The sequence below is a fragment of the Symphalangus syndactylus genome, chromosome 23 (genome assembly GCF_028878055.3).
Source record: "Symphalangus syndactylus isolate Jambi chromosome 23, NHGRI_mSymSyn1-v2.1_pri, whole genome shotgun sequence".
Classification (NCBI taxonomy): domain Eukaryota; kingdom Metazoa; phylum Chordata; class Mammalia; order Primates; family Hylobatidae; genus Symphalangus; species Symphalangus syndactylus.
Window position 1 is genome coordinate 29,861,656 of NC_072445.2, and position 25,307 is coordinate 29,886,962.

Genomic DNA, 25,307 nt, shown 5'->3' on the forward strand with positions numbered 1-25,307 from the left:
CTACTGCCTGATGCCCTCAGCAGGAGACAGTGAACCTTTTAACTCTTTTTCAGTGTTTATTTTTATTAAATATACAAGAAAAGAACACATTTAAATGTTAGCAAGGAGGGAGGGTGGGCATGTAATTTTATGTCTGCCCAACTCTGGAGTAAAATAATGAAGCCTGGAAAAGATAGCATTTGGTCACATATTTTTTTTTTTAATCAGAATAAAAAACCCACCTAAACTTTGTGACTTGAGATATTTGATCACATGAAAAAACACTGGACCACAGTTTCGTTCCTCAGTTTAAAAAGGAAAGACAAGACAGAAAGAAGAATGGTGGTTGTCAACGAGCGGGGGGAGAGAGAAATGGGGAATTAGAGTTTCATGGGTACAGAGCTTCAGTTACACTGGATGAAAAGAGCTCTGGAGATGGATGGCGGTGATGGTTGAACAACAAAGTAAATGTACTTAATGCCACTTAACTATCAACTTAAAACTGATTAAGATGCTAAATTTTATGCACCTTATCACAATCCAATTTATTTATTTTTTTTTTTATTTTCTTTTTGAGACAAGAGCCTCACTCTGTCACCCAGGCTGGAGTGCAGTGGTGCAATCTCAGCTCATTGCAACCTCAGCTTCCTGGGTTCTAGCGATTCTCCTGCCTCAGCCTCCCAAGTAGCTGGGATAACAGGCACCCACCACCATGCCCAGCTAATTTTTGTATTTTTAGTAGAGACGGGGTTTTGCCATGTTGGCCAGGCTGGTCTCGAACCCCTGACCTCAAGTGATCCACTCGCCTGGGCCTCCTCAACTGCTGGTATTATAGGCATGAGCCGCTGCGCCTGGCCATAATTCTTTTTTTTTGAGATGGAGTCTCACTCTGTCACCAGGCTGGAGTGCAGTGGCGCAATCTCGGCTCACTGCAACCCCTGCCTCCTGGGTTCAAGTGATTCTCCTGCCTCAGCCCAGCCTCCCGAGTAGCTAGGAATTATTTAAATTTTTAAAAAACAGTTTTTACACATTTGAGAGAAAAGCCTAAATTGAGGTGTAACACACACACAAAGCACAGAGCTGTGAGTCAGGTGTCCTGTGATTTAGTCCTAATTTGCTCTCTGACTTTGGACACACATCCTGCAACCTGTGTCTCAGTTCTTTCGCAGAAAATGAGTATCAAGAATGACAGAAGTTAGAACAAAAATCACGTACAGAGCATCTGGAAATGTGTATGAGTATGGGAGGGGGGACGTTTTGGGCTTGTTGTAGCATAAGGTTCAACAAAGAACTCAACTGATTTACCCAAGATCTCAAGAGATTTACGTGAAAGTAGTTGTGAAACTTAGTATAAAGGGCAATGTGCACAGGTTACCAAAACGTATCTATCAGCATAAAAACAACACCATAAAAGGGTAATTGGAGAAGACAACCTGACGCTTTGGTATGCTACATAGAAATAATTCTTCCCAGTCAAAAAGCTAGCAAGTTCATTCATTTATTCATTCACCCAATATTTAATATGCATTTACCATGTGCCAGGAAGTAAGGCACTGAGAACAGCCACTGTGCATATGGAGAGCTCAGAGCTCCAAAGGGAGCTCAGGAGTAAACCAGGAGAAAACCTGGTGGAAGAGCACTCAGGTGATGAAAAAAGGCATGCATAGGTCTGTGGTTGAAGGGCACAGGACTACAAGGAGACCAGTGCATGAGTGGGGAGCCAGCAGCCAGGGGAACATGGTGAGACATGGGGCTGGATGTGTGGCAAAGGGCCAAGACAATGCAGACTCTCAGCAACGTCTTAAAGGATTGTAAACTTTTTTCCCAAGAGCTATGAAAAGCCATCAAAATGCATTAAGGAGGATTAGAAGAGATTAAATGATGAGATCTGGGGGTGGACAGAGAAACAAATTTAAATGGTCAAAGAACTCCCACAGCATCCAGTTAAGTGGCCTTGGTGGCTTGCAGAAGAATGTGGCAGCAGTGGATAAAAAGTGGTCAAGTCAGGAGATATTTAGAAAGTCAAATCTATAGAACCCAGTTATATGACAATGGTTATAGTAATTAGGGCTGTAAGCATGGATGAGAGACAACACAGAGAGAAAACAAAAAGTCCAACACGCAATCTTGAAAAACTCCAGTGTTTACTGGCCTTGTGAAAGAGGCCAAGTTTACAGAGGGAACCGAGCAGGAGCAGACAAGAATGGGAGAAAAACCAGCAGTACAGTGTCATAAAAGCTAAAGGAAAGAGTATTTCAAGAAGAAAAGAGTGGCCAATAGGGTGAACTACTAAAATGTAAGGAAGATGAGGCCTGAAAAATATCCACTGGATTTAGCTATACAGAAGTCACCCATGACCCAAGAATAAGCATTTTACTGAATTATGGGGTAAGAGACTAGATTTGTGTGTTATGAAGAATGAGCATGAAGTGAAGAAATGATGGAGGATATTGCCACCTCTTCTGAGGACTTTGGCCTTGAAGGAAAGGAATGATATAAGGTAGTAGCTGGAATAAAGCATGCAGTTAAGGGAGAGTGTTTTTGTTGATTGTTGTTTTATTAACAGAAGAGGCTGCAGCATGCTTAAAATCCAATAAGAAAGATCTATTGAAGGAAAAAGATGAATATATACAAGAAAGGTTTCTAAGGCAATGACAGAGATAAGATCCAGGGCACAGCAGGAGGGGACAGGCTTTGGGTAGGTGGAGAGAGGACTCCTGTCTTGTTGAACAGCAGCAGTGGGGGTGAGGATGGATGCAGATGAAGACAGGTTTGTGTCTTCCGGTAGCAAAAAAGACTTTCTACTTGTTGGCTTCAATTTTCTCTGAGAGTAAGAGTCTAGATCACCTGTTAACACTGAGAAACGGTGGTGGGAGGAGGTGCTGTGAGGAAGAGAAGGGTTAATCATACAGATAGAAAAAGACTGTTGGCCAGAACCATTTGAGGCTGGTGATGATGAAGTTCTAATGAAATCAATCTACCCCGAAGTATCTCTTTCTCTGGTGTGCTTCCTGTGTGGGAACATGCACAGACAAAGCACATGGCTGGGCTCATACAGGCTCAGCCTTTGCTGGTGAAATAGTACATACTCAGCAGTTCGCAAGGAATTGAAAAGGGATTGTGTGGAAGTGTAAAACAAAACAAAAACAAAAACGAGCCTCATTCCATTTACCTAGAGATCATTTTTAGAACACCCCTCTATACTACAGAACAACCCACACAGAGGTGACTGAAGACACTATGCCACTTAACATCTGCTTTTCAAAAGATCATATGCCTCACTTTTCCGATGACAGCAGAGAAGTTACCATAACAAATTCCTGAAGATGACTGTTTCGATTAAATCATGCCCAGACTTAGCATGTCCTTACTGTTCTTATTGGTGCAAAAAGCACTTCACCTTGCAATCGCCAAAAAAAAAAAAGAAAAAGAAAAAAGGCTTGCATAACTCAGTGTAGACATCCCTTCATGCTCATATTTGGGCACAGATTAGCAACAAGCTAAGAAGGTAATTTTCCCTTGTTCTCAAAACTAGGTGCCTAAGTTTTTTCAAACATTCTTTTTTTTTTCTACAAAGTGACTCTCCATTAACAACAAGGTAGACAGCAAAGATGAGAAACAGTATATTTACAGCAAGCTTAGTTAGTACTTCGAGGTTAGAGTCTAACAAATTCAATAATTAAAAGATATCTAATGAATTATGACTTTCTCACTTCACAAAGAACAATAAATCCCCTAACAGCCTAAATTTTAATGAATACAGAGAATGGTATTGATGTTGATAGAGAAGTAACTCCTCCAGCACCTATATTTTAGTGAACTAATAAAAGGAAAATTTAAGTAAACTTTAGTGACTAATAAGGATAAATACACCCTCCCCAAAAAGGGGGTAGTGGGAATCAATTTATTTTTATTATGGTAGAAAACTAAATCTCAAACTACTTCATATCACAGGCTAAGATGAGAATGTGAATAATCAAGTCAAAATACAAGAAGTGTTAAAACAAATAGATGAACCTATCAAAGAAAAACAGATAGAGTTACACATACGGGCTGCTCCTGTAATGTAAAAGAAATCTCCATGTGAGAGAAAGGTAAGAGAATGCTAAAGGGAAACATGACAAAGGCAGGACTTGTCAAGTTTCCAAGCAAGGAGAGTTTTGATCAAAACCCATCTTCCCTCAAGCTTTACAGCCCTATTGTTAGTGGATCAATGGCAGCATGCGGGGGGAGGGGAAACTCATGTTGATTACATACTTCCTAAATCTCTAGGAGAGTGATAGGCACTCTCATACGCTACCTCAAGACAGCCCCACTCTAACATTTTTTTTTTTTTTTTTTTTTTTTGAGGCTGAGTTTCACTCTTGTTGCCCAGGCTGGAGTGCAATGGTGCAGCTCACTGCAACCTCCGCCTGCCTCCAAGGTTCAAGCGACTCCCCTGCCTCAGCCTCCCGAGTAGCTGGGATTACAGGCACCTGCCACCAGGCCTGGCTAACTTTTTGTATTTTTAGTAGTGCCGCCGTTTCTCCATGTTGGCCAGGATGGTCTTGAACTCCTGACCTCAGGTGATCTGCCCGCCTTGGCCTCCCAAAGTGCTGGGATTACAGGTGTGTCAACGCGCCCGGCCGACCCTCTAACGTTTTCAATGATCACATCACTGAAATTTGTCAACTTACTTAGTCATTTTTCCCCCTAAACTCGTAACACATGCATGCTTAGACTAACAGCTTGCACATCAAACTGAGTGAAACATAGGCCTTCAATTTCATCACTGGCACATCTTTAAAAGCTGAAAAGAAATAATTTTATGAATGAAAGGGCAAAGTAAAAGAAAGAATAGAAAAAAAAAGACTGGGGCTTAGACCTGCTAAAAGGTAATTAACAAGTTAAGAAGTGTTTCTTTCTCAAAGGCATCATGGAGGGGAAACAGAGCAGAAGGGGTATGCATCAGTACAACTCTTTTGGCAGACAATTCAGAAGTATGTCTCAAAATTTTAAATGTAATACCCTTTGTCCCAGCAATTCCACTTCCAGGACCTTATCCTACGGATATATTCACACGCCTCACAAAGACACATACAAAGTTCAGTACAACAGTTTTAAAAGCAAAAAACAACATAATATCCATCAATAAGGCACCCTAAACAAAATGTTATATGCATACAATAAAATACCATATGGCATTTTTTAAAAATCACAGATACAAGAAAAAGTAGGACTGTGGTAACAAGTGCCTGCTGCAGAAATTGCAACTAGGTCTGCCAGGCTCCCATGAAGAGGACAACCAGATGAGCTATCTTCCTACTGTGGCTGTGTCACTTTTTCAGTTTTCTGCCTCAAAAATGGAAGTAGGAGAATGTGGGCTACACCTTACATCACATCTATAAAGATCTTTTTTGGCCGGGCGAGGTGGCTCATGCCTGTACTCCCAGCACTTTGGGAGGCCAAGGCAGGTGGATCATTTGAGGTCAGGAGTTTGAGAACAGCTCAACCAAAATGGTGAAACCCCATCTCTACTAAAAATACAAAAAAATTAGCCCGGCATGGTGGTGCATGCCTGTAGTCCCAACTACTCGGGAGGCTGAGGCAGGAGAATCACTTGAACCCGGGAGGTGGAGGTTGCAGTGAGCCAAGATCGCGCCACTGCACTCCACCCTGGGTGACAGAGCAAGACTCCATCTCAAAACAAAACAAAACAGAACAAAACAAAACAAAGAAACAAAACAAAACAAAACAAAACACACAGTCATGGGAGGCTTCATATTACAGAGAATTTCTGTAAATTAATCTAGGCAAGAAGGCCAGGAACATAAAAAGAAAGTAATATATTCAGATATGTCTTCCAAATATTTACATGCCAAATTATATCTCCCAAACTGTATGTAAAACCATATAGACACAATAAAAATGGTCACCAGATGTAGACACTAACTCTTACACCTCACTTGGATGCAGATGCATTACATTATAAGCAGTGTATATTAGCTCTTTAAGAATTTTAAAATGTGATAATGGTTAGAAGTCATCCATTTCTGTTCTCAAAGTTCAATCATTTTGAGTTCATTTGGCAAGGTAAATAAGCAATTTGATTTTTTCTACACAAGCTGAAGTACTGTTAAGTGCTTTTTAATTGATAACTTTCAGGCTCTGTGTGTGTCTGGTTTGTGGCCAAACTACAGCCCATGGCCGTGTGTATGCACACACATACATACACCCTCATACCTCTGGATTCTGCAGCCTGAAGGCTAAGTCAACACTAAGCCAACTTCCTATGGGAACATTTCAAACCCTAAAGGGCCTCCTCCCGGTATTAAACCAGTCCAGTCCAGTTTAGCTTCTAAGGTGTGACTGAATTCACGCATGTGACTGAATCACCAGCCTACAGGTCATGCTATTAAACAAGATGACTCTGACCACAGCTTTACAATCTAACTTTCACAATTACAGCATCTTTAAACTTTAATATAATGAAATATGATGACCCTATTATATTCTCACTCAAAATGCAAACAATGGACAAAATAATTGCTATCCAACTACATACTCAGACAAGTGAAAAGTTCCTGGCTGCTTAATTAGAAAACATTTAACCGCTTTGCTCCTGCATACAACCTATTCCCAAAATTTTGAGTCTTAATTGGTTAACATATTTAAAACAAACCTATGAAAAGACTGCCAGAGGCATTAAAAGGAAAATTATTATTTATTTACGTTTAGCTTTTTTATTTTTATTTTTTAAAGGCAATTTTAATAAACGAATGAGATAAATTAAAAACAAGCATAAGACAGGCAGAAACTAGTAAGCAAAAATAATCTCCTCAAACACACACACCCCTAGTTTTAGTCTTGACATACTTAGTGTCTTTCCATAGAGCCACCTCAGATTTGTAAGGCCCTCCTGCACATTCTGCACTGTTCTCTCTGGCCTTCAGGTACATATTCATGTTCATGCCTGCTCAGGCAGACTTGTTTGCACACAGAGCAATGTTAGGCACTGTTGTTTTGGAATTTGGCTTTCATTAATGTTCTAGGGCAGATATCTACTTGGAGAGAATGAGAGAAGCCAGACAAGTCAGAGGCTAAATTTCAAGCTGGAAGTCAGAGCTTTACCTCTCTCAAAAAGAAACAAGTCAATTTTACTGTGATGCCTCGGCAAACCCTTAAATAAGAGGAGGGTTGAACCCTCTGCTTGTAACACCTACCTCTGAGGAACAAACACTACTGTCTGAGATTTCACTCCTCTGTATCAACCCTAACTCTTGGTGACTTATTAATCCACTAGTGTTTAAAGGATACTCCTAGGATCCCTCGCCTATTGGCTCTTGGTTAATTCTACTTTATCCTCTCTTGCTTTTAATCTACTTACACACCAGATGTTTTTGCGACATCCTTTTGATCTAAGTTCATCAAATCCAGTATTCTTTGTTGGTCTTTTGATTGAAAATTAAGGTAAGGTTAGGGGCAATAGTAAGGCTTATTTACCCAAGATCTCTTACCGTTGTGGTTTTTAGCAAACAGGTTGCATTATATTCTAAAAAAAATTAAAGTATACAAACAGAACAAGTAGAAACTAGTACAGGTATGTGGTATTTTTATTATTTGAAACTTTTCCACTGAAAACTGAACATAACACACAGAAGTTCCTAGAAGGAATTATGAACAGAATTTCCTAACACAGATTTAACGGAAAGACATAATGTATTTATCAGTGACCTATTTAAATAGAAGCTATAGAACTATCCCTTGCAATCTCTTCCACTAAATCATATAACTTTATCATTCTTATTACCCCATTGCATATTTCAGGCTCTTCATCCTCTTTAGGATAATGTGACATACTAAAACTGCTTAATTTCACTGTGATTTTGCTCTTACTCATTCTAAAAACCTTAATGTTCTTTTATTATCCATAATTTTCCCAAAGTTGTTATGAGTTGTTGCTGATGCTATTTTCATAGATAGTTAACTCCAAGTTAAACTCTAAGGCTAACTCTAAGTTAAACAACTTCATTAAACTCTCATTAATTAAGGTTAAACAACTTTGGTAACTAATTAAACAACTAAATTAAACCGTCATTAATTTCTTACAAGGGGCAAAGACTTTAGTTGTCAGTGGTATATGGTACTATTCATTTAGTCATTTCTTAAGTTCATCGATAGTTTTCATATATCTTTGCTGAAAATATCATTGATCTTCAAGAATGCACTATCACAGTTGTTCTGGTCAACAGTTCCATTTCTTTAAATCTAGTTTGCCTAAAGGAAGTTATGTAAGTAGTTACATTGAAGTATATGAAGATGAGAATTCAGAGCAATCACCTCCGTTATGTAAAAGGTATGTGATGTCAAAAATATGAGTTACTCTTTGAGCCTCAGTTTCTTTATTGATAAAAATGAAGTCATGCCATAAAGACAGCAACAACCAGACACTGGGGACTACTATGGGGTGGGGGCAAGTGCTGAAAACTACCTATTAGGTGTGATGCTCACTACCTGGGTGACAGGATCAGTTGTACCCTAAACCACAGCATCATGCAATATACCCAAGTAACAAACCTGCACATATACCCCTAGAATCTAAAATAAAAGTTGAAATTGTTTTAAAAATGGAGTCACAATCTATTTCACAGGATCGTGGTAATTTTAAAAGCTAACACATTAAAAAACAGCTAGGACAGAAACTGCCACATGGCCAACATTATACATCTATTTCTTAGGTAACTACTTTGTGACTGTTACTTTTTAACTTCATGGATCATTTTTATTCTGTAACATCTATAAATTACACTTACTATAAAAATTTCTCTTCATTGTTATTCCACATATTAATTCTTTCAAGAAACATGAAAATTAGAAAATTATATTTCTATGGAAAATTTTAGGATACTGAATTGTTAGTAAAACAAATACTCCTTATGGGGCTAACAAACATTCTTTTTATTTTTAAGAGTCATATTCTCTATGGAAACACTAATAAAAATGTGCTGGACAATCCAAATTAATATATTTGATTAATAACTTATAACAGTATAATTTATATTAATACAAAATGTGAAGGATGCTATTGCTCTGTTCCTATTTCAGATCAGTATTTCTAAATCTTTAGAAGATATGCACCAAAAATCTTACTAAATCACCTATCACAAATAATACTGGTTTGCTTTTAAGTAAAAAATATATTTTCCTTCTAATCTCTGGAGAAAAATTTCCTATTCTCTCTTGAGTATGCAAATTTGCTGCATAAGGATAACCACATCCCTCTTTCCATCCATTACAGCAACCAACAGAAACCAAACCCACTGTGCCACCTCAGATACTTTTTATTGCCAAAGCCAAGTAAAATCCATATAAATGTTTGATCTAGATACAAAAAATAAAGCCCAATAAAATTCCACAACAAATCCAAATACAGCACAAAACTTATGGGAATAATTATCAAGTAAAAACAATTATTAAGTAAAAAACTACTCTTTTTTTTTTTCTTTTTTGAGACAGGGTCTTGCTCTGTCACCTACCCTGGACTGCAGTGACACAGTCACAACTCACTGCAGCCTCGACCTCCTGGACTCAAGCTACCCACCCACCTCAGACTCCCAAGAAGAAAATGAGGCGGAGGCAGAAGCAGGTAACGTTTAGGACCCTTTTTAGTCTAAAGCTGTACTAACAGACTATAAACACAACACAGAAGCCAGAGGTCACAATAGGCAGAGTCAAGCAACTGAAAGTAGAGAATTAAAAAAAAAAAAAAACTCCAAAGAAAATTCTAAATTCTAATTCTAAAATCTCTACAGGTGCATGCCACCATGCCTGGCTAATTTTTAAATTTTTTGTAGAGATGGGGTCTTGGTGTGTTGCCCAGGCTGGTCTCCAACTCCTGAGCTCCGGCAATCCTCCTGCCTCAGGCTCCCAAAGTGCTGGGATTATAGGCATGAGCCAGGGCACCCAGCTAAGACATTACTCTCTAAATGCGATTATTATTGTCCAATACCAAAAAATTTGCTCATGGTGAAATTTTGATTGTTTATAATTTTGTCTCTTTTTCCTTTTAGAATAAATCAAGGCATTCAACAGTGAGAAATACACACAATTCAACTCTCTTCATTTAATTCTTTCACATGCTGGAAGAAAAGTACTTAATTTTCTTTTTAAGTAAAGAAAGGCTCAATGACTTCAACTAAAAACGAAGTTCTACAGATGAAAGGTTTCTTCTAGTGAAAGAAACCACAATAGTATTTTATAAGCCACAGAACAACAACAGAATTTCAGCAACAAAGAAATCTTGTAAGCATTTAAACCTGACACATGGTATTTTAACCATGAATCTTAACAAAGGAAAATAAAGCAAACTAGGAAAACCAAAGTTCTAAGTTAAAGCTAAACATTGTTCTAAAAAGGTATTTCTGCCAAAATAAAAGTTCAAAACAAATAACTAATTCAAAGACTCAAATTCTCACCTAAAGCAGTAAGAGCTCTATGACATCAAACTTGCATAGGAAATTTTAGGATCTCTGACACACACAATGAAATATTTAAGTACTTAGGAGAAAAATGCATTATTTTTATATATATATATATATATATATATATATATATATATATACACACACACACACACACATCAATTTGTACTTATAATTATTCATGAGTACCACAGAGACAATGTCCAGAGGCCACTGTTTTTAAAAGTAGGGGTTTTTCTAATCTATTTTATTTTTTTAGAGATGGGGTCTTGCTATATTGTCCAGGTTGGTCTCAAACTCCTGGTCTCAAGCAATCCTCTGGCCTCATCCTCCCTGCCAAAAGTAGGTTATTTTAGAAGACTAGCTGGTTCCTGTATTTTGCTTCTGCCTAAAAAACTTCAAAGGAGAGAGCAGAACACACCCTCAAAGATGCACTGTTACAAATACTTTAGGTATCACAATTGAAATATTTTAATTCAAAGGCCACAAAGATTCTATCATTCCAAGTATAGAACGTGTCCAGCTGCACAGCCTTCTCATGGCCTCTCATTCTAAGTCACCTGGAAAGTGCAGTATGATGATGGCTGTGTCTGCAGCCACTAAACCTTCACTTAAGAAGATCTGGTGCTTTAAACAAGTGTAGGCAAGTTGATCCTGGTTTTTCTTTTCGATTCAGCAACCTATACTCACCTCTATTTAAATGTTGTTCCACAAAGGAAGGATGCAATTATAGTATTTAAAAATAGGGGCCGGGCATGGTGGCTCACGCAGCCGGGCACGGTGGCTCACGCCTGTAATCCTAGCACATTGGGAGGCTGAGGTGGGTGGATCACCTGAGGTCAGGAGCTCGAGACCAGCCTGGCCAACATGGTGAAATCCTGTCTCTACTAAAAATAAATAAAAAAATAAAAAAAAATTAGCCAGGAGTGCTGGCAGGCGCCTGTAATCCCAGCTACTTGAGAGGCTGAGGCAGGAGAATCACTTGAACCTGGGAGGCGGAGGTTGCAGTGAGCTGAGATCATGCCATTGCACTCTAGCCTGGGCAACAAGAACGAAACTCTGTCTCAAAAAATAAATGAATAAATTAATTAAAATAAAAATAAGGGCTCCTGAGTGTGCATATGTGGAGGATTCATTACAGGTTTTAGACGTTGAAATTTCCGAAAGAAAAGGGGAGAGAAAAGAGAAGTGAAAGGAAGGAAGAAAGAGGAAAGAGAGGAAGAGAACGAGATGTCAAACAGAGCTGGTTTTGAGTCTTAGTTCTCTAACTTATTAGCAGTATAAATTTGGTAAACCTAAGGTTCCTTATCTGTAAAAGTGGATAATAACAATTCCTGCTTTATGAGATTGTTAGGAAATTTGAATGAGATAACGTGAGTATAGCATTTAAGAGAATGTAGGAAGTTATCAAACCATTAACTATCCTATATAATTATTTTTATTGTAATCAAATAAATTGGTTAGTTTAACGACTTTATAGTTTATATATAGTTTATAATTTAATGTCTTCATAGCTTTAGGAATATAGCTAGTTATTCAACAACATGACATAATATTTGTAAAACCAAAAAAAAAAATAATAACTGAGGTCAAGAAATATATAGTTTTCCGCCTGTAATCCTGGCACTTTGGGAGGCCAAGGTGAGGGGATCACCTGAGGTCAGGAGTTCAAGACCAGCCTGGCCAAAATGGTGAAATCCCATCTCTACTAAAAATACAAAAATTAGCCGGGTGTGGTGGCATACGCCTGTAGTCCCAGCTTCTCAGGAGGCTGAGGCAGGAGAATCGCTTGAACCTGGGAGGTGGAGGCTGCAGTGAGCCGAGATCATGCCACTGCACTCCAGCCTGGGTGACAGTGGAAGACTTTGTCTCAAAAAAAAAAAAAAAGAAATATATAACTTTCAATAAATACGTTCTGGAGATTTAGCTTCTTATAAGGCAATAAGAACATGAACTCAAGAGCCAGATTGCCTAGGTTTGAGTTCCAAGTCTGCCACTCGCTGGTTGTATGACTGCAAGCCAAGTATTTACTGTGTCTCAGTTTGTGTCTGTTTACTGGGATGACAATAGGGATGTTGTGAGAAGAAAATGAATTAATATATGTAAACTGCTTAGAACAGTGTCTGGCACTTAGTAAGTGCTATGTAAGTATTAGCATGGATTTAGTTGTTAATAATTCTCACCAGGAAACTATTTACCACCCCAAAACTGGTAATTGTTAAGCCCACTCACTAGAGCAGTTAGACTAGGAGATATGAACTGGAAACTTGTGGGCTACAAGTCCGAACTAAACTCTAACCTTCATACTCAGCAGTTCTTTAGAGGCAAAATCAAAGTCTGCTATCTGCAAAGTTACTGCCAACATCCGAAGACATATTACAGTTGTGTGTGAGAGCGCCCGTGTGTGTGTTTGTGTGTGTGTGTGTGTACGCTACAATTCAGAATAATGGCCTCTAAGTAGTGGAAATGTGATTTTTAAATTTTTTATTTTATTTTCTTAAGCCAGAGTCTCACCCTGTCACTCAGGCTGTAGTGCAGTCACATGATCACAGCTCACTGCAGCCTTGGCCTCCGGAGTAGCTGGAAATACAGGTGCTTGCCACCATGCCAAGCTAATTTTTTGTATTTTTTTGTAGAGAGAGGGTTTTACCCTTTTGCCAAGGCTGTTCTCGAACTCCCAGGCTCAAGCAATCTACCTACTTTGGCTTCCCTAAGTCCTGGGATTACAGGCATGGGCCACTGGACCCGGCCAATTTTTTTATTTTAATTTTTCTGTATTTTCTAATTTTTTGCCATGCTTTTGCTTCTATAATAATAAAAGATAATTTTAAAATTCAGAGATGAAAGAAATTTGTCTTACAGTTGTATAAGGAAAAAATCCACAAATTCCATACCTGTATTTATGAATGATGGCATTAAATAATTTTCCATCTCTCCAGCAGGTAGTGAAATTTTCACACCGAATTCCAGCATAACCCTCTGTTGCCTGCTGCGTCCAGAGTAGCAATCTCTCTTTCGCAGACATATCCTCTGACTCTCCAGTAACATGGATATCAGATATCTAGATATAACAGAAAGTGTTCAACCTTTAGGAAGGAAGGAAGCTAACTCAGATTAAGAACCTACTATGTGCCAAGCACTTTCCAAAATGTAAGATTAGGATAATAACAATTCCCGCTTTATGAGATTGTTAAGAGATTTGAATGAGATAACATGTGTATAGCACTTAAGAGAATGCCCCACATGTAGAAAGTTATCAAACCATTAGCTATTCTATATAATTATTTTTATTTAGCCCTCATATCTCTCCCTTATAAATTTTCCCCATTTTACATATAGGAAATAAATAAATTTTATCCATTTTATATATAGGAAATCTGAGTTTCAAAGAGGTTAACAACAGATTGAAAAAGTCAGATTTAACTCATTTGTGTCCAATTTAAAAGCATTTATTCTCTTTTTACTAAACCAAAACTCTACAGTATTGAAAATTCTACATTCTTCTTTCCTAATCAGATTTGTTAAAACAATTTAAGGAGGTGTTTTTCCAAGTTCAAGTGGATCAGAAGTAAAACCTATAAATTACTCTACACTACCACCTGCAGAGCAGAATTTGATCCAACAGGTATTCTGTGTAAAGAACAATGAAAGAAATAGTATTCTCTCCTATTAACTATATTATATAACAATTTGGCCAGAAGTTCTAATTTTCTCATGAGTCCTTGCTTGGCTTGCTCAACCTGAAACCTTTATCAACTGATTTTTTTCTCCTGTATTTTGTTTTCATGAAGTTTTCTAAAAGTCTCTTCCACTGAATAATGATAAAACAGGTCACAAGTTTCCATGATTTACATTCTCCCAAAAGCACCTCTTTGATAAGGGTCCTACTTAATCTGCTGATAATTATGTTAAGGCACAAAGTGACTTTACCAGGGGTCACACAGTAATTCCAAAGCTGAGATTAACACCACCAACAACTGTTCCCTCAATCAGTGCAAGACGCAAAGCCAAGGGATCAACAAGACAGGCTGCACGCCAGAATCAGAATGAGCAAGTCAGAGATGGGAAGCAAGACATAGGAAGAACAAATCATTCTGTAACAGGGAAAATATCACTAGACCAGAGTCATGAGACAGGCTTCTAGACCTGGTTTCTAGTCTCATAGGTTTGAATAACTCATTTCATGTTTGTGAGTCAACTTCCTTATCTATAAAATGAGGAGGAGGCAGAAGCAGATAACGTTTAGGACCCTTTTCAGTCTAAAGTTTTACTAACAGACTATAAACACAACACAGAAGTCAGAGGACACAATAGTCAAGCAACTGAAAGTAGAGAATTAAAAAAAAAACTCCAAAGAAAACCTGTTACATGTGGTAGTGCCAGGCTCAGACAGAAAGCCTTTTATTTCTCCCAGCTGCCACAGAGCCAGAGGCACAGCAGCCAATCCAGGGACCCGGGGCAGGAAGGCTGTGGCAGTGAAAGCCTTTGCCAGGCCTGGCAGCCCCTGACAACTTCACTTGTTGGAAATGACAGGGGGCCTCACACACTCCTTCTCCAGTGTTCAGCAGAGGCTGCCATGCCCCATGGAGCTTCACTCTCGGCTACAGTCTGAGACACTCTGCTTGACAAATGGTCAGGATTTAAAAGTGGAACAAACTGTCTCAATTTGAATAATCTTTGCCAGGAATCTGTGCCAAACTCCAGAGCATGGAAAAGAACTCTGTACATGAACACATCATATAGTACACATAGAAGAAATTTCTTTTTTTTTATGTGATTAAAAAAACAGCATAAAATTTACCAATATTCTTTGGCCCAAGTTCCAATGACATTCTGGTCTAAAATTATGCTACAGTACCTTTCTGGCACATCCCAAGAGTTTAAGTCCCATGTCTACCATTTACATGCTCAAGTTACTTAACTGCTTTAAGCCCATTCCCTTACTTGTAAAATGATGATGATAACTATACTGTGTTGTGAGAATTCAACAACAGCACAGTATAATGCCTGGCCCATAGTCCACACATGCACAATACAGGTGAGCTATGTTATTGTTGTAGTTATTGTTATTCTTTCTGAAAAAGGGAGAAGTAAAACCTTGACTTTATTATTTTCTTAACTCTATTCCCCATAAAGAGGAATAAAAGAATAAGTTTTTAAAATTTGCTGCCTTAAACTAATGAAAATCTATGATCACAACGGTTCAGAGAAGCTAATCTAGGAAATGTGAATGAAAAAGTTGAGGCCAGGCGCGGTGGCTCACGCTTGTAATCCCAGCACACTGAGAGGCCAAAATGAGAGCCTCACTTGAGCCCAGGTGTTCGAGACCAGGCTGGGCAACATAGTGAGACCCCGTCTCTATTAAAAAAAAATTAGCCTGGCATAATAGCATGTGCCCATAGTCCCAGCTACTAGCTGAGGCAGATCGCTTGAGTTTAGGAGGTCAAGGCTGTAGTGAGCCATGATCACGCCACTGTGCTCCAGCCTGGACAACAGAGTGAGGCCCTTAAAAACAAAAACAAAACAAAACAAAACAAAAAAACAAGAAATAAAAGAAAAGAAAAAGTTGAGCCTCTTGGTCTCTATAAACCTTTAAAAATTATAAAATCAACTGTTTGGGGGAACCCTTACAATTCAAGAGCCACCTAGATAGTATGTATAATGACAGATAGAAATGGTAGATAGCTGGGGTTGTATGGGACTGTTTTCCGCTAATTCCATGCCAGTCAGTTACAAAAGCATTACCTGTTAACCAGGGAAGTCAGTAAAGTTCAACTACAAGGTACCAGCTTAATAGGTTCAAGTGCTACGCAGTAGTTTTACCAGAGGAAGGATGTTAAAGGAGTATAGAGGTCTGAAAATGGCCTAAATGTCAAGAGAAAATAATGTATTCTTGTTAAATAAGTTTCCAGTAGATGAATTTCAGATTGTTACAAACACAATTTCAGACTGTTATACATACACACACTATTAAAAAGCGATAATTTTAAAATGCATATTCAAAAGTACATTCATATAATTTTACAATGCATATTCAAATGTTATGAACCAAGCTTTACAATATCAAAGGTTAAGCCAAGTTCCAGACTCCACTAGGCCCACAAGCAGGGCAGGTGAATTCTAACTCCTCCATTTTCAGCTTTTCCTGCTACTTCCAATAAACTGAACATCACCCTCTTATAGCAATTTAAGGTATTTTTTAAAATACTGTTACCATTAGCCACTAGTATATCAGACTTTTCATGATACTATGCAACCAAAATTAAAATGAAAAATAAGTTAAATGCTAAAAATTGGTTAAGTCTTCAGTTGTCATTCATAAGCCCTGATCTGAAATCTGTGTGTTCAGCAGAACAGCCTGAATCTTCCACCAATGACAGGTTAATGGTTTCACGTTCAGGTCAGATTCTAAAAAGTAATCAAGCTACCTCCCTTCAAAACCTGGAGGCAATGTAGTGATAATCAGAGAGGGTTTCAATTCATGCTGCCTCAGTCTAAATCTTAATTCCAACAGTTAATGAAATGAATGACCCAGACTACTCACATAATCTCCTAAAATCCATTTTCTTTCTTTTTTTTTTAGACAGAGTCTTACTCTGTCACTCAGCATGGAGTGCAGTGGCACCATCTCGGCTCACTGCAACCTCCACCTCCCCGGTTCAAGTGATTCTCCTGCCTCAGCCTCCCAAGTAGCTGGGACTACAGGCGTGTGCTAACATATCCGGCAATTTTTGTATTTTTTAGTAGAGACAGTGTTTCACCATGTTGGCCAGGCTGGTCTTGAACTCCTGACCTCGGATGATTCACCCGCCTCGGCCTCCCAAACTGCTGGGATTACAGGCGTGAGCCACTGCACCTGGCCTCACTTTCTTCATCTTTAAAACTTAAATAATAACAACAACCTATCCAAAACAGAAATCAAGAAAGCAATCCCATTAACAATAGCTTAAAAAAAAGACTTAGTAATAAATTTAACCAAGGAGATAAAAGACCTTTATACTGAAAACACTGATGAAAGAAATTGGTCATGAATAAATGGAAAGATGTCCCATGTTCATTCATGAATTTGAAAACTTAACACTGCTAAAATGTCCATACTAGCCAAAGCAATCTACAGATTCAATGCAATACCTATCAAAATTCTCATGACACTTTGCACAGAAATAGAAGAAACAATCCTTCAATTTGAATGGAACCACAAAAGACCCCAAACAGTCAAAGCGATCTTGAGCAAAATGAACAAACCTGGAAGCATCACAGTCTACCTGACTTCAAAATATACTACAAACCTATAGTAATAAAAACAGCATGGTACTGACATGAAAACAGACAGATAGCCCAGTGGAATAACAGAGAGCCCAGAAATAAACCATGCATTTATGGTCAATTGGTATTTGACAAAGATGCCAATAACATACAATGGAGAAAGAACAGTCTCTTCAATAAATGATGTCTGAAAAACTGGATATCCACATGAAGAAGAATGATATTAGGCCCTTATCTCATACCATATACAAAAATCAACTCAAACTGGATAAAGACATTTCTCAAAACATGTAAGACCTAATATTATAAAGCTACTAAAGAAAACATAAGGAAAAGTTTCTTGACTTTAGACTGGGCAATGATTTTTTGGATATGACTCCAAAAGCACAAGTAAGAAAAGCAAAGACAGAAAAATGAGATTACAGCAAACTAAAAAGCTTCTGCACAGCCAAAGAAACAATAAACAAAGAGACATATTGCAGAATGGGAGAAAATATGTGCAAACCATTCATCTTATAACAAGTTAATATCCAAAATATGTAAGAAACTAAAACTCGGTAATAAGAAAACAAAAAACTTGGCCAGATGTGGTGGCTCATACCTGTAATCCTAGCACTTTGGGAGGCCAAGGCAGGCAGATCACGAGGTCAGGAGATCGAGACCATCCTGGCCAACATGGGGAAACCCCACCTCTACTAAAATACAAAACATTAGCTGGGCATGGTGGCACGTGCCTGTAATCCCAGCTACTTGGGAGGCTGAGGCAGGGGAATCACTTGAACCCAGGAGGCAGAGGTTGCAGTGAGCTGAGATCGCACCACTGCACTCCAGCCTGGCAAGAGAGCAATGCTCCATCTCAATAAATAAATAAATAAATAAATAGAAATAAAAGAAATTCAATTTAAAATAAAGGATATCATAATAGACATTTCTCAAAACAAGGCATACAAATGGCCAATAGGTATATGAAAAAATGATCAATATCACTAAGCAGCGAAGAAATGCAAATTAAAACCACAATGAGGTATCACCTCACACCTCTTAGAATGGCTAGTCTCAAAAAAAAGGAAAGGAAAGATAACAAGTGGTTTTTGTTTGTTTGTTTGAGACGGAGTCTCGCTCTGTCACCCAGGCTGGAGTGCAGTGGGGCAATCTCAGCTCACTGCAATCTCCACCTCCTGGGTTCAAGCAATGCCTTAGCCTCCCGAGTAACTGGCACTACAGGTGCCCACCACCACACCTGGGTAATTTTTTGTATTTTTAGTAAAGAAGGGGTTTTGCCATATTGTCCAGGCTGGTCTTGAACTCCTGACCTCAGGTGATCTACCCACCTCAGCTGCCCAAAGTGCTGGGATTACAGGTGTGAGCCACTGCACCCAGCTGATATCAAGTTTTGTTTAGAATGTGGAGAATAGGGAACTTTTGCACTGTTGGTGGGAATGTAAGTTAGTAAAACCATTATGGAAAACAGTATAGAGGTGCCCAAAAAATTAAAAATAGAACTACCATATAATCCAGCAATCCCATTACTGGGTATATATCCAAGGGAAATCTGTATATCAAAGACATACACTCCCATGTATAATGCAGCATTATTCACAATGGCCAAGATAAGGAATCAACCTAGGTGTCCATCAACTGAAGAATGAATTTTAAAAATGTGATATATACAAACAATACAGTACTGTTCAGCCTTAAAAAAAAAAAAAAAAGGAGGGAATGTAGTTATTAACAACAACATGGATGAACCTGGAGGGAATGTTAAGCAAAATAAATCAGGCACATAAAGACAAATACTGAATGATCTCACTTATATGTGGAATCTAAAAAAGTTGAACTCACAGAAGTGGGCAGAGTAGAACGGTGGTTACCAGAGGCTGTGGTGGTTGGGGTGGAAGTGATTGGGGCGGTATCGGTCAAAGGATGCAAAATTTCAGTTAAGAGGAATAAATTTCTCTTATACAACATAGTGACTATAGTTAGTAACAATGTACCGCGTTCTTTAAAATTGCTAAAAGAGTAGATTTTAAGTGTTTTCACCTCAAAAATGTAAGTACTGAAGTAATGTATATGTTAATTACTTGAATTTCACAAGATGTTGTACATGATAAATATATGTAATTTTTATTTGTCAATTTAAAAAAACTTAAATATGATAACGTCTTCCTTTGGTGGTTCTAAAGATTAAATAAAAACAGTCATATCAAGTGCTTATCACAGCGCCGCCACATAGAAAATTCTAGAAATGTTAGCTTCTCCCACCATTACTTATCTATCCATTTTCTCCCACCACTACTTATCTACCATCCATCCATCCATCCATCCATCCATCCATCCATCCATCCATCCATCCACCCATCCACCCACCCATCCATCCATCCATCCATCCACCCACCCATCCATCCATCCATCCATCCACCCACCCACCCATCCACCCACCCACCCACCCACCCATCCATCCATCCATCCATCCATCCGTCCGTCTATCCATCTATCTGAGATGGGGTCTCACTCTGTTGCCAGGCTGAAGTGCAGTGGCAAGATCATAGCTCACTGCAGCCTCAAACTCCTGGGCTCAACTGATCCTCCCACCTCAGCCTCCCAAACAGCTAGGACCACCACCATGTGTCACTATGTCTGGCTAATTCTTTTAAATTTTCTGTGAGACAGGGGTCTCTTTTTGTTGTCCACGAACTCCTGGCTTCAAGTGATCCCCCCACATTGGCCTCCCAAAGTGCTGGGATTATAGGCATGAACCACAGCACCTAGCCCCACCACAATTTTATTACCTGCAGTAGCATTGCTTCTTAAAGCTTTTCACCAACCTGTCAGCTAGCACCAAAACAAACAAAATACTTTATACCAGAGTTCCTTTCAGAAACTTGAAGCCTTCATGCCTCACATCCTGGTCATTGCTGACTACTGCCCAAATTCAAGTTCTTCCTGTCACTGAGCCTCTCCTGCCCATATTTGATCTGGGCTTCATCTCTCCTGACCCAGCTGGCTACCATTCCCAAACTTCCAAAAATATCTACCCCATGGTAAACAAAGTCTCATGTCTTCAATACCTTAAACTGCTTTTATCTTTTTACTGAACCCCAAGTATCCCCCCATGACAATAACTAAAATTCAGCCAAGTCCCAGGCTCCACTAGGCCCACAGGCGGGGCAGGTGAATTCTAACTCCTCCAGTGATGCAAAACCAGTGGTTTTCAAATCATTATCTGTAAGTACAAAAAAAATCATTTTTACATTGTAGGCCAGTCTTGCTCTCTAGCTCTCCTCCTTCCTCTCCTTAAACACGATGCTCGCACCCCTCAAAGATGTGGCATCTGGCTGTGTGCCTGGACACCCAAACGCCATGTGCACGCAACACCCACCATCAGTGCTTTGTCTCTTCATTTCAGCCAGTCATACAGCTACATCCTGGATCTCATCATCTTGAACCGGAACTAGTCTACCTCAGGTATTTAACTTCTAAAAGCAGTTTCCTATTCTTCCAGCACTTTCCTTTGCTAATTCTAGCTAAACCAATTATCTGGCTTCATCAACATCTCCTATTCCTTGACATGCCCAATTTTCTTCCTATCTATGAACGGTAGAGGAAGAAACATAATTTTTTCTTCAACTCTCATAAATTCTTAATTGGAGCAGATCCCTGTAACAAAACATATATTAACTAGAGAAAAACGAAGAGTAGTTTATTATTATAATATGTATATTTCATATATACTTGGGGGACAGGGTGGGCTGTGGGAGACCAGAAGATGCCATGTCAAAATAAAAGGTTGTTGAGTTAAAGGCAATTAAGTAGCAGCAGATGCAGGAAAGCTCTCTGCTCTCCATTTGCCTAAAAACAGGACACAGATTTACAAAGACAAAAGGTATCCTATCCCCCTCTACCAGAGAGAAAAACATTAACCAATAAAGATAACTTTAGACTGTTATGGGCCTGGAGAGGGGACCAAAATTATCTACATGAACAAGCTTTACTAACTGGCCTTTGTCTGCCATTTCTTTCCCTTCCCACAAATTGCTGCCCCCAGAGACTCAAAGTTTTTTCTTTTGTCTTGTCATTTCTCTAAAAATGTACTGCCCTTTGTTGAAGACGCTATATAAAACGGAATTCAAAGCTGCCTCTGAGAACTGCTCATTCTCTGGGCTCTCCCATGTATGTATGAAACATACATGTTAATAAACTGTCTTTCTCTTACCCATCTGTCTTTTGTTGTAGGCATCCATTCCAGCTAACTTACGAGGGTTGAAGAAAATTATTTTTCTTCCTCTACAGATGCCCCTTCTATCTTTACATCCTTCTCTGTTTGTCTTGTACTATATTATTTATCATTTCCACCACTTCCTTGCTAATATCCATAAGTCCCTCACATCTTTGTCCTTACTCTGCAACCACTCCACCACCAAACCTTAATCCTGATCAATCCAGCTGCATGTCTTCTCTGCTTTCACCCTAAGCTATAAACTTCTACCAGAGAAAAGCATACCACCATGTGGACTCCTGCCACCACAAATTCCAGGTCTGCAACCTCAGCTAGGTACTCAAAGAAATGTGGCAATTCTTCTTGGTGTCCTAACTGGCCAGCTCTTTCACCCCTTACAATACTACTTTTAATTATTTACTGTTTGGCTGGGTGTGGTGGCTCTCACCTGTAATCCCAACACTTTGGGCGGCCAAGGCAAGAGGATCACTTGAGCCCAGGAGTTCAAGACCAGCCTGGGCAACACAGGAAGACTATGTCTCTATTAAAAAAAAAAAAAAAAATTAGCTGGGTACAGTGCCACATGCCTGCAGTCCAAGCTTCCTCAGGCCCCTGAGGTGAGAGGATCATCTGGGCCCAGGAGGTCAAGGTTGCAGTGAGCCATGATTATGCCACTACGCTCCAGCCTGGGTGAAAGTAAAACTCCAACTCCAAAAATAAAAATTCTTCACTATTTGTCTAAAACTACCTACCCTACCACATCTACTTTTATGTTTTTATGTTTAGCAAACAAATTTCATCTCCCCCTTTATTGAGAAAATAGCCACATAAGTAAGAACCCCTTTCTGTCCTGCTACCCACAAACTTTGCTCCCACATGACCTCCTTTTCTCTTGGAGTTTAAATCCTTTCACCTCCAACTTCCTAGCGATCTCATTCTATCAATAATCCCCTCTCATGTGGGTCTCTCAGTATTTAAAATATCCAAATCTCTTCCATCCTAAAATAAAGAAAAATAATTTTCATGAACTCAATTCCCTCTTTACTTAACACCACCTCTCTCCCATTCTCTTCTTAGGAAAGCTACCTAAAAAAGTATTCTGTATTTTCTTGTCTCTATTATCTTCACACCTCTACCTGTTTTGATTTGGCCTCTTTCTTACCATTCCACTAAAACTAAGTAAAGGTGACCAGACAAAGTGAGGGAGTTCTTGTTCATAACTCTATTTTTCCAATAAAGAAGAAAATTAGATTGTTAACATAATATAAGTGATGGGTGGGGAATGCTGAGTTGAAAGATATTGTGAGAGATCATCTATCACCTCTTCCTTCACAGTCTCACTCATTCAGCAAACACTCATTAATATCCACTTGTACCATTAATAGGCATTGGTTATACAACCATCCTCATGGAGCTTACAGTCTAATGACAGAAACACCATGGAGAAGAGCTCAAGGGTTGTTTTCCCATCCTTCCATTTTCTAATCCTGATCTCACTGAGGCATCTGTCACTGGCAATCTTTCTTCTTTGGCTTCCATGACGTCACCCCTTCCAGGCTTTCCTCCGGCCTCTCTAGCCATTCCTTCTCAGTCTTCATTAGAGGCTCCTCTGTTACCCAACCTTTAACGTTATTCCCCAGGGCATAGGCCTCAGGCCTCTTTCCTCCACTCTCCTCACTCTCCCTGGATCATCTCTACCACAATGGCTTTAACTGCCACCTTGACAGGGTTGACTCCCACATCCCTATATCCCATCCCAAACCTTACCCCTAAACCCAACTCCCTATCATACACTTCTATTGCAATAGTAAAACTAACCATGTATTGACCACTGAAATGAGCCAGACACTGTGCTTAAGCTCTTCATAAAAATTACCTCTTATAATCTTTACAATATACAATATCATTTTACAAATGACAAAGAGACATAAAGTAATAATATGACCTGCTCAAGTTCACCCAAATTACTAATAGGTAGAAGTCAGATTTGAACTTGAATCTGTCTGGCTACAAAGCTGATACTCTTAACCACTGTGCTATATCTCACAGCCCCTTCAAACTCAATGTATTGAGAACTTAATTTCTCATTTTCCTTCCTGTACTTCCTCCTGCATTCCTAGCTCAGAGAATGGCCCCATCATTTACTCAGTTGCCCCCAAATAAAAGAAGCTGCTGGAGTCATCCTCGATGCCTTTTCAACCTCTGTGCCCACATCCAATTGGTAACACAGTCCTATGCAGCCTCATCTCTCCTCCCTGCCCTCTGACACCCACCCCAAACACTTCTCATGCTCCAGCCACAGTGAACTACTTCTACTTCCTCAATAAGAATGCATTTCCACAAGATACTATGCATTTACATGTACCACTCTCTACCCAGAGAAAGCCCTCACCAATTCCCATCCCGTACTACTCCTCCACTCACCCTTCTCCTTGAGGAAGCCCCAGCTGATTCTGCCTCAGGGGTCTATGGAAGGGACCTGACCATCTTCTGTGCTTTTAAAAGTACTCCACTCATACTGGTATAATAGCAGTACCTCTTGTGTGTCACTATTGTCTCTTGTTATATCTTCTAGCCCTCTAATATGTGAGCAGTATATCCTGAAAGATAATGTCTTATTTGCCTTAGTGTTACAATGCCTAGCTAGGGCAGTGCTTGGCACATTACAGATACTCAGTAAATATCCAATGGACAAATGACTTTATGATTGAGTTGGACACCTTGAGAATCTGCATTAATTCATTAAGAAGACCAGGATTCTCTTGGTCACTTCTGCTTTATCATATATTTCAAGGTCCCACTGGGAAGAAGAGGCTTTATTACCTACAGTGGACGTGCAGTCCCCAACCAATCCACCTATAAAAATGTCACTAAACCAAATGGGTTTTGTTTGCTTATTATTTACAAAATACAAAACACATGTCTGACAACATTTTTCAAAAAACCTATTTTGGCACTGTGTAAAAACAACCAAAACCTAGTGTTTGTCCTACAAGTTCAAAGAGAGTGTAATGGGGAGGTCAACATGCCTACATAAAACATCTTATGTCATAAATCCAAGTGAACTCATTCTGGACCTTGGCAATCAAAAAGTCATCACTTCTGTTTTACTTTTTCGTTTGTTTGTTTTTGAGACAGAGTCTCACTGTGCCACCCAGACTGGAGTGCAATGGCACCATCATGGCTCACCACAGTGTTGATCTCCCAGGCTCAAGCAATCCTCCCACCTCGGCCTCCTAGAGTGCTGGGATTACAGGCATGAGGCACCGTACCTGGCCTATTTTACCTTTTCACTTCACATAAGTAAGCTCAAAAACTGAAATAAAAATATTGAAAACTAAGCTCAGCCTAAAAAACATCACTACCAACGACCAAAAAACCCTCAT

At 39.2% G+C, this 25,307-nt stretch overlaps 1 protein-coding gene across 25 annotated transcripts in view; it reads right to left on the reverse strand.

Annotated features, from left to right (window-relative positions):
• DST (dystonin) overlaps positions 1–25,307 on the reverse strand; it is a 499,064-nt gene that overhangs the window by 193,435 nt on the left and 280,322 nt on the right. For all 25 annotated transcript variants that reach the window (XM_055263445.2, XM_063632850.1, XM_055263432.2 and 22 more), the window contains one exon: positions 13,334–13,500. In XM_055263445.2, the coding sequence (XP_055119420.2) occupies positions 13,334–13,500 (167 nt within the window). The remainder of the gene's footprint in view (positions 1–13,333; positions 13,501–25,307) is intronic.